Source organism: Heterocephalus glaber, unplaced genomic scaffold, assembly GCF_053883595.1.
Source record: "Heterocephalus glaber isolate CG9 unplaced genomic scaffold, H.glaber_assembly_v1.0 deba00001550, whole genome shotgun sequence".
Lineage (NCBI taxonomy): Eukaryota > Metazoa > Chordata > Mammalia > Rodentia > Bathyergidae > Heterocephalus > Heterocephalus glaber.
In genome coordinates this window covers 4253399-4269142 of record NW_028258343.1, presented here as the reverse complement: position 1 = coordinate 4269142, position 15744 = coordinate 4253399, and the positions used below count along the sequence as shown (strand labels likewise).

At 41.0% G+C, this 15744-nt stretch overlaps 1 protein-coding gene across 4 annotated transcripts in view; it reads right to left on the bottom strand.

The window, feature by feature from the left end:
• Arfgef3 (ARFGEF family member 3) overlaps positions 1 to 15744 on the bottom strand; it is a 162607-nt gene that overhangs the window by 19715 nt on the left and 127148 nt on the right. For all 4 annotated transcript variants that reach the window (XM_021259354.2, XM_021259353.2, XM_021259356.2 and 1 more), the window contains 8 exons: positions 11753 to 11856; positions 10024 to 10168; positions 7131 to 7259; positions 4916 to 5092; positions 3049 to 3163; positions 2146 to 2248; positions 1762 to 1893; positions 154 to 275 (listed from right to left, as the gene is read on the bottom strand). In XM_021259354.2, coding sequence (XP_021115013.1) covers positions 154 to 275; positions 1762 to 1893; positions 2146 to 2248; positions 3049 to 3163; positions 4916 to 5092; positions 7131 to 7259; positions 10024 to 10168; positions 11753 to 11856 — 1027 coding nt within the window. The remainder of the gene's footprint in view (positions 1 to 153; positions 276 to 1761; positions 1894 to 2145; positions 2249 to 3048; positions 3164 to 4915; positions 5093 to 7130; positions 7260 to 10023; positions 10169 to 11752; positions 11857 to 15744) is intronic.

Sequence of the window (15744 nt, the reverse complement as noted above, 5' to 3'; positions counted from 1 at the left end):
GAAATGCATAGTACGGAAATTTAGTTAAAAGGTGAACCATGTCTACGATAACCTTCACTAAATGACTCCACAAAGGTTTTCAGTCTTCCTGGCCGAAGCTCGCTGAAAATGAGCAAGAGATGGGAACACATGCATGCTCTAAGCGCTGCTCACCTCTTCTTGCTGTGTCCGTTCGGTTTCTCGTCGGGAGGCAGCTCGATGATGAGCTGGCAGGACTGGGCGTGGTCAAAGTTGTTTGGAGTCTTGGGCGAGCACTGGGTGTCCAACATGAACACCTGCAGGGGTGGACAGAGGCACAGCTCAGGGTTCCACGTCACTTGCCCAACTCCCCCGGGATGAGCTGGCTGGCCCTGGCCAGGGCTTACTCTGACCCATTTCCTCCCCTACACAGTGAAGATGACAGTGGTTTCCTACCTCATATGTTTGTTGAATTAAATAAATTGATAAATGTGTAGGACACATGCAAACATTAGAACAGAGTACACAGTGAATGTTGGCTGTTGACACTAATACTAATAACACTGCTCCCACCACATGGCAGCTCATTACAGTCCCAATAGCAAGCTCTGACATTTAATATTAATTAAGAGCAAATAAAAAGGAGCTATGTTTGTAAAAGATCATCTCTGATGTTGATGTCTATTTGGCATCATCTTCCATCCAGTGCAGACATAAGAAATTAATTAGGGCTCTCCTGTCCGCACTACAAATGTGGCCATGCTACTCCACTAGACAATGGTGGAAGTGACTAAAAAAAAAAAAAAATAACCAAGGGACTTCATTTCTCATGATTTAAAATCCCTCTGGCAATAGTAGAGTACTGTGAGGACAGGGGCGGCATAGGTAGGAAAAGGATAGGAAGCAGGCCTCATTGAGCACTATTAAAAATGAATAAAGAATCCTTCAAAGGCAGCTTCTGCCTCTACAACTTAGACTTGAGCAATTAGAGGAAGAAATCAGGCTCAAGAAGGTCCCAGGTAACACATTTAACGTAAGAATTGCACACTTCCCCTTAATTTTTGAACTACCTTTCCATAAGCCCCCTACTCATCCACCACCAAAAGATAGGAAAGGTCATCTGATGGCCAGAAGGAATCCAAGGGGAGCAGCAAAGACAGCCAGGGAGCCACCCAGACTCCAGGCGCCTACACAGGGAGAAGGAGCCCAATACAAGAAGCTGGGGACCAGGGGCTGGGGATTCAGCTCAGTGGTTCTGGCACCTGCCTTGCATGTGCAAGGTCCCAAGTTCAATCCCTGGTACAGGAAAAAAAAAAAAGCTGGGGACCAAAGCTCACACGTATTTCACTTTCAAATATTCCCTACTTGTCCAGAGTAGCTGTTCGCCATCTCTCTCTTCCCCTTTCTCCACCTTCAAATAAACCGTCTTTTATTTTAAACTCTGCTTCTTTAATTCTTTACTGAGGCTAGGGTTAGGATCTCTGGAAGCTGTTTTCCAGCAGAGAAGTGGCTTGTTGTCCACCCCTGGATATTATATTACTTTTAAGAAAACCTCTTTCCAAATCTTTTAAGAATTAGCAGGTTACTCTAGAATGAATATAGGAGGAAGGTTTGGGACCGAGAAAGAGAGGAAACAATACGGAGACGTAAAATGATTCTTTGCTCCTCTTCTCCACTGCCAGTCTACATCAGAAGAGGGTTCCATTGCCATCTGCACACTTGCTGTGTGTCAGGATGTGGTGGAAAGGCAGTGGTGACCAGCACCTGTAGGAAGGACTCCCAGCATGCACCTCCAGCCCTTACCTGCTGGGCCATGGCTCTGACGCGCCAGTACTCGGCCTCGGCACTGGGGGAGGAGGATGGGGCCGCCACCCGCACCTGGCAGCCTTCCCCGCTGAAGCTCTCGGTGCCACTGTGGAAGCAGCCCAGCAAGTCCTAGGGAGAAACAGGTGCTGCTCACAGGATGCACCCTAATTCATGATGCCAGGCTAGCCCGGGATCCGGTGTTGTCACTATGCATAGGGCAAAAGTCTTGACCCAGCAACTTCTTTCTCCCCACCCATGCCAAGATTTCATGTGTGGTTGCCCATGGTGAGGAGGCAGGCAGAGGGCAGGTGCCTGACTTGACGAGCACCAGGGGCTAAGGAAGAACAGATGTGCTTGGGTGCTTTCCTCCCAGCAGCCTACCTTCACTGGTTTGAGTGTGGCGGAGAAGGCTTCCTGCAGGGCACAGCAGGCAAGCCGCCACATTTCCTCAGTGAACATGGGCCCCGCTGTCACCAGCACGTACCTGCCAAAAGAAACAAGTCTTGAGTCCATACATTTTGGTGCCTCAAAATTTAGGGCCTTGAAGACTCATGCACGATCATATTCTGCAGCTTCCTGTGTGTCTTCTGTCCCTGATTATCACTTTTGCCTTCAGTCCAGGTATGTTCCACTGTCAAGGTACTAGTTAATGCAGAAATAGCAATGGGTCTCCATTACAAATAGGTCAATGTTCAAATTTAGACTCGAATGTGTGACTGTATATGTTCTGTACCGATTTCTCCATTCTAGCCCCATTTTCACTGTTGTTCTTCAAATAATATACACAAAACAAAACCCTTCTTACTGTCATTTCCCATTCTTACCTGCATTTGATCATTTTGTTCGCCTGCTCGGGAAGTCCCCATCTATCGAAGGGTTATCACCCTGGAGCTTCTTGCCAAGTGTCATCCTACTACAGCAAAGCTTCTGCTGACTGTCCACTCCCCACACTTCCTGTCCTTTCTTCGCATTTATCAGTTAGTCTCCCCGACTGCCGTTTTTACGTGATCCTCTCTCTGTTACATCATTTTGAATTGGGCTCTTAGTTTACATCATGTTCTGTGCCCTAGAGTACTGTGTAAAATGCCTTATGGAATAAATATTTGCTAATTGGACACTGAAATGAAGACTTAATAGCACACAGTCATTTTTATTCAGAGGTCATTTTTACTTATAAAAAGCAAGCCAAAAAGTAGCTTGCTACTGCAAAAGATAATCTAATTTCCTCGGATTTTATGGTAAAACATTCAACTTTGTGAAAAGCCAGGGAAGCTTTTTCCTCACCTAATGCAGGAACAGCCCACTCTGGAGATGGTCTCTGTGGGCTTGGCCACACAGGCCACCAGCAACTCAAAGAGGTCCTTCAGCATGGTGTTGATCATGCTCTCGTACCTGATGTCTACAGAAGAAGCAAAGACAAGGTCTCACTTAGCTCTGGTGTGAAGGAATAGGTGGAAATGGCCATCTATAGCAAAAGATGAGAGTCTGAGTGACAAAAGTATGTAAATATCTGGGGGAACTGAGGGAAATCATGATACCCTCAAAGCCCCTAGGAAAACAGTGTGTGTTGGATTTGTACCCAATTGTAGCTGTTTCAACCATATCTTCGACAGCAGGATGAAACATCTGACTTCTGTAGGTTGATATATGTTTTCCAAAGTTTAACATATAATTTGTCTACTTAAACCAAATGGAATACATTAGATAGCCCAAATGTTAGTTGGTAAAAAATTTAAATTCTTTTCTTTTTTTGGTACTGGGGATCAAACTCAGGTCCTTGCACTTGAGCATCAGGGGGTGAAACCACTGAGCTAAATCCCCGGCTCAAAAAAATTTAAATTCTTAAAAAAAGGAAAATTAAAACATACTTTCCTTCCAACTAGGAGCCAAATTAAATTAAATTAAATGCTCTTGGAAAACAAAATCTCTAGTCGGTCCTACCACTTCTTCACACTCTTCAGTCTGGTTCCTGACTGCACTGACTAGAGGAAATTAAGCTTCCAGAGAGTGCATTCTATTTGCCTAATTTAAGGACTGCATCTGCGTTCTCTCCCTGGGTCCTTGTGACAACACACAAGCAATTTTCAAGAGAACCCTCCAGAGTCCTTTGCTGTGTGAAGCACTGATCTGGTCAAGAACATCCACCTCTAGCGCCACAGTCACCACCTGCCTTGGTGACCTACTTATTCCTTTCTCCCTTAGCAGTCTTTGGGTACAGGGCGAATTTGTCCTTATTACACTTAGTAGAGGGACAGGTCCTTATCTTTGCTTTGTGACTGCCCTCCAGGTCAATGTTCTTAGTTTCTCTCTGCTCTCTGGCCAGGGACCTCTTCCTCTGACGTAAGTCCTTCTCTTCTATTTATAACTTCCGTGCCCAGCAGCCATGTTTCTCCTGATCCCAACCTCCAGATTCCCCCAGGGCAGATCATGACTAAGAATGTGCACTTCACAAGCGCAGACCCACTGGTACCAAAACAGACATGTTTTCCTGCCTCTCTGTCCTTCTGCATCTGATGTCCACATACTCTCCACCTCACATTTCCACATCTTTTTCAAGGTGCCACAGGTCTTAAAACTTTCTCTTCATCTTTAGCCTGTTAAGCAACTTCTTGCCCATAACTGAAGCCTTTTCTAAAACACGACCTTCCTCACTTAGCCTCCTCCTGTGAAGCAGGACAGCAGGATACAGCCCTTCTGTACTCCACAGCTACAGTGATATTTATTCTTTAGTTTATTCTGTACTTAAACTTGACTTTCCTCTCCTAATGGAGATCTATGCTAGACCTGCTTATTAGGAACTTTATTTTCAACAATATGTATAGAGTATTGTGACAATCTTGTAGAGGGCACATGAATATTACTTTTCCCTTTGGTAATATACTACTAGACAGGGCCGGGGATTTAGCTCAGTGGTTCTGCCACCTGCCTTGCAAGCAGGAAGTCCTGAGTTCGATCCCTGGTACCAAAAAAAAAAAAAAAAATACACACACACACACACACACTACTAGATGGCTAGCACTGGCTGTGTAATTCTATTTTAGTAATTCCCAGGACAATGGTTTCTGCATGCAGTATTCTTTAAGCACTTTTAGCCAACAATGCTGCCTATTATGGTGATGTCCAGAATGACCCGCTCTGGCCCGAGGGCTACCTGAGTGCAGGAAGCTCTGGATGTGCTCCACCACCAGCTCACACGACAGGCCGATGGCATGCTTGAAGTTGGCAGAGGCCACATCCCAGTAGGAATGGTCTTTATGGCTACGGCGGAGCCACAGGGACATCACAGGAAGGAGAAGGTGAACAACTGCATAGATTCCAAACCCTGGTCCTGAAACAGAAAGGTCAGTGTCCAAACTGTGATCTCAATCTCAAAAAGGAAGCTCTTTGCCATGGTGTGGCATCACGGGTCTCTCTTGAAAGATATCCTCTTTCCCACAGAAGGTTCTGGGAAAAAGAATTTGCTGTGATTGGAGAATATTGGTGGCATTTTTCTTTATTGTTTCTGCATGATTTCAGTTATACAAGTAATATATGAACATACTTTTACAAAAAAATCAAGTATTGATAAAGCTAAAATATCACTTGATCAACTCCTGGTCATTAGTTGTAAAAACACAGATACCTATAAGAAAACATCCCTTAAAAATGATACATTTAAATGGAACATAAAAAAATATACAGCTCAACCCATCAATCAACAGACAGGTTGTCACCATGTTGCTTAGATTGGTCCTGAACTTCTGAGCTAAAGCAATCCTGCCTTAGCCTCCCCGGTAGCTGGGACTATGTGTGCATGTTGTCACACTGGCTTTAAGTTTTTAAAGCTACTTTTATCTAAATGGGGTAATATAAACCTGGTTTTGCAGTTGATCACCAAATTTAGATATTCTTTATTTTTATTGCCACATACTATTTTTATTGTATGTGTATGCAACAATTATCCATTCCTTTACTGATAGACATTTAAGATATGTAATGCTTTGCTTGTAGATAATGCTATAAAGAAAATACTTGTGCTTCCTTATAGGAGTTAACAGGTTTTTAAATTCTTACTTTAAGAGCAAGGTACCCTTATATTCTCAGGTAATTTATATGTTTATTATAAAGAAGGAAAACCCCTACCCACAGACATAATCACACTTTGATGTATTTCTTTCCAGTAATTTTTGAATGGGTATGTGTATTTTTAAATGTATAAAATTTCATTTATATAGTTGATTGCACTCCATTGTACACAAACTTTAACATAATGCCTTATAAACAATTGCTATCAAGTATTATTCATAAACATTAATTTTAATGCCTAAATATTTATATTCTTTACCATAATTTACTTGGCTGCTTTCCATTGAAGGTGTTCATAACTTTTTAAAAGTATTCAAGATGTTTCAAGAAACACATATACATTTTTTATTCATTATTATTCATAGATGATAGATTATTAGGACAATTATTAGGTTAAATGCTCTTCATACACATTTAGTGGCAATTAATGTGAAAACAGAAAAATGGCACTTACTAGTGAAGCAGATTTAGAAATAGTGGCATATAATTAATTCTATAAAATACTTTTTTTTTCAGTGGAAGGCTTCCAACTTTCTAACATGTAAGAGTAGCTACTGTGCTTTTTTTCTCAAACAATTCCAATATAAACTTCACTATGGATTTTGAAACAGTATCATTTATCAAAGCACCATAATGAGGAACATAGACCCCTTCTTCTCTCTGTGGAACTAGTGGTTTCATTTAGCATTCTGATTCTGTTAGTAAAAACATTTCTATAAAAAGTTTCATTGGCCTTGGGAAAACTGGAATAAAGAAATATGTATGCCACACTTGATTAACTCGTTCTACTAGGTAAGTATTAAATTTTTTTCCCCAATTCTAATCATTCATGACCTTTCTACAATCAAGACGCCCTGACATGAGCCTGTGAGTGGTTTGTTTGTCTGCGGGGGACCTGTGAGCCCTGCTGACAGCCTTGTGGTCCAGACCCTGTCCTGGTAGATTTGGCTGAGGAAGAGGAGGAAGACTGTGACCATGGAACATGGCCGACCCAGTTGGCATAGAGACACAGGGACAGATGGGCCCAGCCTCAGCCCGATTAATGTGGGGTGCCAACACTGCCCAACTACCTGACCAGCAACATCGGTAAGTGGACTGGTAAGAAGAGACACCAACAATACAGGGACATAGCTCGACCTTCACAGCTATGCAGCAAACATTGCTTGAGCATCCCCGATGTGTGAAGCTCTGAATGAAGTCTAGGAAACAGTGAACACAGGTGGATATCCACAGGAATGCTCTCCTGGAAAAAAGGTTTATGTATAGTAACTCTCCCGCTAATCAGACACAGCGCCATTTACCGGGTGTTTTGGTAACATCTCGCAGCAGCTCAAAGAGTAGATCCAAGGTCGGCGGCTGGTGCTGACGTGGACAGTTGGACACAGCTGCTGTCAGCTGCTCCAACAGGATGATCCAGACTTCTATCAGACCTGGAGACCAGAAAGCAGACCTGTATGCAATCCAGTCAAACACTGGGAAGAACTGTTGCAAGACCCAATTAGACACTGTGTGGATCAGACTGTGACATCACCCGGAAGTCAGTCCTCAGAACGGAGGTATGGCCCGATTATGACTTCCGTGTCCTAACAGAGCGAGGGAAACAACCGCTCAAAGTTCTTCCTTATTCCCTTTAATAAAAAGGTGATATGATGTGTAAACTCTGTTGAAAGGGGTGTCAGATTTCTTGGGAGTTAATGGCGGAATATTCTTTTAGTTCTATCACTTTAATCTTTTTAAAAATTTTACTGTAGTAAATATAACAAAATACCATTGTAGCCATTTTTATATGTACCATTGGGTAGCGTTCATGACATGCACACTGTTGCACAACCCTCGTTACTATTTCCAAAACTTTTTCATCTCCTCACCCAGAAACTCTGTAACCACTGAGTAGCAGCTCCCCTCCTGCCCTCACTCCAGCCCCTGGGGATCTCGAATCTACTGTCCATTATTTTTGATTTTCATGTAAGGAAGAATGTTGTGATTATACTTGTTATGGAAGGAGTCAAAAACACGCCACCACGTTGGTATTTGGCATTTCGAGCTCAAATCACTTGAGGGATTGTAATTTCAGACGGGACCACTTGGTCTGTCTTTCCCTACATGCAACACAACAACACAGATTCCTATATCCTTCACTTATGAAGAAAGGAAAACCATGATCAAGAGGCTGGTAATTGGAAGTATAATGAGCCTGACTAAACACACTTGTTGAAGGAATCTGCATCTCCCACTAGTGTCTACTCTGCCCCCATCCCTCTCAGTAATAATATCCCTGGAGCTAACTCCCCTAGCCCAGAGGTCTATTTGTCCTGTCATTCCTTCACAAATTTATTATGTGTTGTCCAAGATGTATAAAAGCATCAAGCTGTGTTCATTCTTCAGGGTTCTCTCTCTCGTGAAGATCCTCATGTGCATATAAATATAATAGAACTTTTATGCTCCTCGCTTCCTTCCTTCATTTCCCTCCTTCCCTCCCCTCTTCCTTCCTTCCTGGAGATTGAACCCAAGGCCTTCACCGTAAGCTACATCTCCAGCTCTTTTTCTGTCTCCTTCCTTTCTGCCCCCTCCTTTTTTCTTTCTTTGAGAGAGTATTGCTAAGTCACTAAATTACCCAGGTTTGCCCCAAACTTGCAATTCCTGCCCCAGCCTCCCAGAGTGCTGGGATCACAGGTGAGTACCACCATGCCTATCTGCTTTTCTTGTGTTAATTAGCTCTTATATTAATCGGGCCTTTAGATCCAGCCAAAGAGCACACAAAGAAGGACTAAGGGGGGAAATAGAGGTGATCACTGTCCCCTACATTATCTTTAAAGGACACATACTTGTATATGTAAAATGCTATAATTTATATGTAAAACTGGTTTAGAAAGGGAAGGAAGAGGGGCAGAGAGAGGAAAAAAACCCACATGGTCTGAGATTGTCCATAAATTGATAGTAGCCAGAAGCAGGGGACCCCATTCTGTCTAGTTTTCTACATTCTGTACATACCTGCCATCACTAGTCAGGGAAGACAAGGACAGGCTGATTGGGGCTGGCATTTTTGATCTCTAGTTTTCAAGGCTGATTATTTTCCAGTTAGGTCTTATTTTTTTTTTTGAAAATGTGGTTTTTTTTTTTTATATATTCTTTCTAGTTTTGTATACATTTCAAATTTCCAGAAAGGGTAAAAAGTAATCATTTGCCTTTGGAAGCCTGAGGAGTAATAGCTGAAATTATATCAATGTTGAGAATTGTTTACAGTATTTTTTTTCCTTTTGGTTGTACTGGGGATTGAACCCAGGGCCTTGTGGATCCTAGGCAAGTGCTCTACCTCTGAACCACATCCCCAGCCCTTGTTTAGTTTTGAATACTAACTTAGAGCTTTTGCTTTCATTCTTTTCTTTGATCTACTATGTTTCATACATAATTACATCTTTAAACTCCTTGATGAATTGCTAAGGCGGGAAATTTTAGATAGGGGCTTGGCTGAACTGAATTGACAAATATGCCTTCTAGAAAAAAATAGGTTAATGTTTTGTACAAATAAGGAAGAAATGCTCACTCCAATACATAAGCATTTATAACTGTTTTACAAGAATATATTACAGATAATCAACACTAGCTTCTGCTTATAATTATATGAGGTTTCAAATGCTAAGTAAAAATTATTCTTATCTAAAGACAGCCTGAAAATTACTCAAAGCAGATTAAACCCTGATTCATGAGATTACAGGGATCCTAATTTAAAACAAATTCTTTAAAATTATTCTTTTCCCAAGCTTTCAGCTTCACTAGTCATACATCCCTCTCTTCTGTAATGGGTTAATGTCTCTCGTCTCTGACCAAGTAAGTAGTCCTGTAAGAAGTAAATACATGATCTTTGTGTTTGCTAAATGCGATTAAAGACAATTACTAGCCAATTTAGGTACCAATGCATAAAGTAACTTCATTCCAATTTGCTAGATTCTTAATAATTCAGAGTTTGAAACTATATTAGTGAACTCTGGAAAAGTACATCAAAAAGCTTAGGTTTAGATGTATTGCTTTATAAAGTGATGTTTTTGGAAAGTCCCTGGTAAAACTTTAGCTAAATTGGTTATAAAAATAAAAAAGAATGGTTACTTTTATGAACTGTGAGCTATTTAATTTAAGGCTTAAGATTCTGGGGCTGTGACCATAGCAAACCTGGTTTAATCAAATCAGTTAACTCACCGGTGTCATCATCAAAATCAGCCAGGACTGATTCGATCCCATCCTCACTGCTCGCCGACTGCTCCTGAAGCCTTCGAGGCAAGCTGGCAAGTCGTCCACTAAGGAATATTGGCTTCAAGGGCATTTTGTAGATCTTGGCCAATAACTAAAAGTACAAAAAAAACCCCTAATACTGCAGTTATATGGAAAAAGCTGCACTCTGGGTGTTAGAGGACAATAAAACTATGCACCAGTGCAGGGGACCAGGGAAACCAGAAAAGCGCCAGTGTATGAAAGTTTAAAAGTTAATCATTTGTGACTTGGATTTATAAGGTAGCTTACAAATGACAGACATTGCACAGAGCAGATGAAACAGGACTCAATGGTGAGAAAAAGGTTGTGGATGCTTTTTCAGGACCTTAGTTACATGAGTTTTATAAGCTTTCTACACCCTACCAAGGGAGCCATGGACATGTCAAGAACTTTTGCCTATGGGGAATCCCTGAGACGAATGCATTGTCAGGGTCTGGCTTCCCCTTTCCTGAGCCAATCTCTAAGGAAACAGAGGCGCAAGAGTAACTGGAGAAATGGGCAGGCAAGATGGGAGACACGGAGGTCTCAGTAGCAGGGTGGCATGCGTTCTTTATTCCCCTCTCAATGCTACAGAGCCCCCAGCCCAAGATTCCTTATAGCTTTATGGCATAAAATGATGCCTGCCACATCCACATTGTTCTAGAAACCAGGGAAATGGCTGAGAGCAAGACAGATGAAATTCCTGTCCCCATGGGTCTTATAAACCACTATCCTTTCACAAAATTAAAATTTCTGACATAAAAGCTACAGGAAAAACTAAACAGGTACACAAGTAGGTGACTGTGGTATGCTGGCAGGGAGGTGGTAGGTCCTGTAGCCTGGTCTCTCTGAGGAGGAGACATTTCTAGCATAACCCGGAAGATACGGCATGGTGTCTGGGGATTTGGGGCAGGGACTCCAGGCAATGAGCACAGCAGTGGCCCTGGCAGTGATAAGCATGGGGCAGGAAGTCGGTGTGGCTGGAGCCCTTGAGTGAGAGGGAAAACTGAGGGTGGAAGGGTATCATGGGGCCTGGTGGAGACAGCCGGAGGAAGCAGTCAGGGCCACCTGTCCTTCCTAAAGTCTTGGGACTCAATGTCACCACGGACATAGGGCTAGACAGAGGCCAGAAGAGGCCTGGGACACAGCCCAAGAAGATAACAAAGACCTCTGAGAAAGACTGTTACTGACCCCAAGCGGAGGGAGCACTGTCTTGCTTGTTCAGTATTTGAGGCAGATAAGAACAAAGCAAATCCAACACTTTGTCCTGAAGGTCGTTGTTCACATTGGTAAGTGTTGGATTTCTTTACTAGATCTTAACTGGACATGTTCCTTTCTACAGAATCCCACTACCCGCTTTCTAGTATCAGCAGGAACCCTGCCCATGACCTCATGATCCCTCCCCAGCAAGCTCAGGCAAAGAAAAAGATTGTGGTAATTCATAGGTCTGAGTGGAATGAGAAGTCTCAGCGCTGTGTGGGCCTAATCATGTGTCCTAGTCTATTATCATTATTAGTTTTTCTTTATGGAAAATATACATCAAGTCAAAGTGTTAATCTCCTCATAAATAGCAGAAAATGACTCTCCTGGGCTTCAGCAGGAGACCCGGCTCGTGTTCCAGGAACATCCTCTGAGGCAGGTTTGGGGCTTGGAGCTGAGTGTGGGCCTCTCTCTGTACCTGTGAACAGCGCCTGAGGTAATCCAGGGCGGGCAGGCACAGGTCTGTGGACGCGGCTCCTGGTCCTGGGACGCAGTCTCCGATTTCTTTACAGTCCACCTCCCCTAGGGCAGTGAGGGAGACAGAGACAGGCAAAATCACCTGGGCTTTTCCCTGACAACAGCAGACCTGCTCCTCCACATAGCATCAGTTCACTCAATATTTGCCAAAATAGAAACAAAAGAAAAAAGAAGAAAAATGTCGCCAAATACTCAATACTGAGAAAAGTCCGATCAGCTACCCTTCTCCCCATGACATTTGTTCTATGTTCTACCCCAATCCCTTCACTGGGTGGACCGAGTGCTTTTGCATGTTGGCACACTGCAGTCACTTCTCTGGGGCCTGGTGTTGGATGGTGTGTGGCTTCTAAGGCTTTGGGGACAGAGGATGATCTTGGGGATGAGCCTGGTGCTGGGCTGAGATGAAGCAACCAGCCTGTTTGGAAAAGGATTTTATTTGCTTTCAGTGTGCAACACTAGATGAGGGGACTCTAGGATGAGTGTAAACATCTGGGGCTTGGAGACAGAGGCTACTTAATTGGACTTAAGTGAATTCTATTCTACATATGTGAAGATATAACATCTGGAGAAGGGCCTCTAGATTTTTTATAGGTATAAATAATTGAGCCCTATAATTTTTCTTCTCATGCAATCAATCTATTTCCATACCTCTAATAAAATCATTCTATAACACTGTAATTGTTTCTAATTGTCTATAATTGTAGCAGCTAGCACCCTCCCATGTGGGTAGACATAATTACTGGGCATTAGTTAAAACTCAGAAGCAATGAGACATGTTTCTCCTTTAACAAAGTAGATAAGTATGTCCTATGCTTTAGATTATAAAGAAGATTTTGCCTTCCCTACAGGGAAAACAGTAAATACTGAAGGCTTTGCAAGTCATACTGTCTCACAACTTCTCATCCCTGTTGTAGCAGAAAGGCGGCCATAGACAAATAAGCATGGCTTTGTTCCAATAAAACTTTATACAAATTGTCAGTGGATCACATTGGGCCAGTGAGCCCTATTTTGCCAGCTCCTGATTTACATACCTTACAAAATAAAATCAGATATCAGGTCAAATTCATGTTGAAATTAAAATAAATTCATTTCCTATCTTGTTGATTATAGTAGGTGTTCCAAAATCTGTGTGTGTGTGTGTGTGTGTGTGTGTGTGTGTGTGTGTGTATGTGTTGCATCCAGACCTATGAGTCTATGCGAATGGCACTCATTGGAGCTGGGTAGAACACAGCATGGGATATGAATAATTCCCTTGTCTAGTGTATCCACACTGTATATGCTACGTGCCTGTTATTCAGTAGCCATCTGAGGTATCGATCAACTGTAACAGTATCAGCATATTCTTACTGTTGTTCTATTTTATTGTCAATCTCTTATTATGCCTAATTTATAAACTTTATTATTTATTTATTTATTACATTTTTTTTTCCCCATTAAGTTTATTGGTACATTTTCGGTATAAAATACAGTTACATTCATCATTGGGATCTTGTACCATTATATGAGTCTCTTGGTTCTTATTTTTTTTCCCCTTCCCTTGTCCTCCCTTCACCCCCTCCACCCTTCCCTATTTGAAAAGACCTTGTTTCCATTTTTTTTCCTCTTCTCATATTTTTTCCTTTCCCTTTTTTCCCTTCCCCTACCCCTCCCAATTACCCTGCTCTTTTAGACCTTTTCTTCCTGTTACACAATATCAGTTATACATTTTTAAAATTACAATATTAAGATCTAGGAGACATTAACACAGATTTTACAGAATTCAAAAGGATATAGAAAGCATATTACAAAAATCTTTTTTGAAATAAATTTGACAACTTCTAAGAAGTAACTTGGAAGACAAATTAATGAAACTAACTCTGGAGGAAATATAAAATTTGAATAGCACCTATTAAAGAAAGTATATTCCTAGCTTGAAAACCTACCTATATGACAACAACAGGCTCATAAACATTTTAACTGATAAATTATATCAAACAATTAAAGCAGAAAAAAGAAGGAACACTTCTCCCCTCCTTTTAGGAACTCAACATTATGCTAATCCTAAAACTGGATAAAGATAATAGAAGAAAAAAGTATGAACATAGATAGAAATTTGTTTAACAAAACAAACTCTTAGAAGTCAGATCTGGCAGTATGTAGAAAGTGGTTTTGTTATAGGGATGGCAGTGTTGGTTCAGCATTGGAAGATCCACCCCTAGAAGTCATCATTTTAACAGAGGAAAGGAGAAAGCCATATGATCCTGTCAGTAGTTGCAGAAAAAGTATTGGACTAAATTCTACAGCTGTTCATGGTAAAAGCTATCAGGAGACTAGAAGTAGAACAGAAACTTCTCAACAGATTAAAGACATGTAGTCCATACTTCCAGCGAGAACACCTTATATAAATGGAGAAGATACAATGCTTTCTCCTTAAGGTGGGGAACAAGGGCAGATATGCTTACTCTTCATCTGTCCATTAAACTTTGAAACCTAGTCCCCAGCAAAAGAGTCTGGCAATAAAATGACACAACTAGGATAGGATTGGCATGGCAGAAGCAAAATCTTTATATGTAGATGAAATGATCATCTACAGAGAAAATACTAAGAAATCTCTAGGAGCCCCTAGAACTTGTACTTGAATTTAGCAGGATTAGAAAACACAAGGTATATATAAAAATTCAGGTCTGTGTATACTTGCTATAAATGAAGAATTGGATATTGAAATTTAAAGGTTATGTAGGAGTACAAAGGACCTAGAAAAGTTAAAAACAAAAACAAAAACAGTGTTGGAAGACGTTTAGCACCCACTTTTAAGACTTCTTCTAAAGCTACAGTAATCAAGGCAGTGTTGGTGTAAGGAAAGACTAGAGATCATTTGAATAAAACAGAGAATCTAGAAATAGAACCACACATATATGGTCCATTGAGTTTTGAAAGATTATTTAACATTAGCATTTTATAGAATATAAACTTGAAGAACTGAGAAAGAGATAGTGTTTTCAGCAAACGGCACTAAAACACCTGGTATCCGTATATAAAAAATTAACCTCAATCCTTTTTTTCATACATGAAAATAACTTGAAGGGATCTATGAACCTAAATAAGAAAGCCTAAAAGTATAAAACTTTAAGAAGAAATTATAAGGGAAAATATTTATGAATTCAGGGTAGGCAAGAACTACCCAGGATACAAAAACCATGATGTATAAAAGAAAAAAATTGATAAATGAGATTCCATCAATATTTAGAACTTTAAATGACATCATTAAAATGAAAAGCAGTCCTTAAACAGATCATATTTACAATGCATATAACCTATGACCAGAATACACAAAGAATTCTTAGAGCTCATTAATAGACAACCCAATTAAAATGTAGACATAAGAAGATGATAAATAGCCAGTATAGCACAAGGAATGGTGTGGAACTCTAGAATCAGAAAAATACTAATCAGTACAATAATATGATTGAATTATACACTCATTAGGGAGATGAAATCAAAAGTTTTAAAAGCCTAGTCATGACTTTTTCTTTTTGTTGGATTCTCCCCCTTTGTGTTTAATTTGTCACGCCCAATGGATTCATTCTGCTGGGTTTCCTGGGGTTGTGATCCTCATTGTCTTTTCCTAGGGTATTGTCTAAAATTTTTTGGAGTGTCGGTTTGGTATTCATGAAGTTCCTGAGGTGCTCCTTATCATGAAAGTATCTTATTTCTCCATCAATTTTGAAAGATAGTTTTGCAGGGTACATCAATCTGGGTTGGAGGCTGTTTCCCTTTAGGGCTTGAAATACATCACTCCAAGCTCTTCTTGCCTTGAGGGTTTCATTGAGAAGTCTGCTGTGATTCTGATGGGCTTTCCTTTGTATGGGATTTGTTTCTTTTCTCTCACTGCTTGTAAAATTTTGATCTTCTGTTGGATTTCTGGAATCCTAACTATTATATGCCTATGTGTAG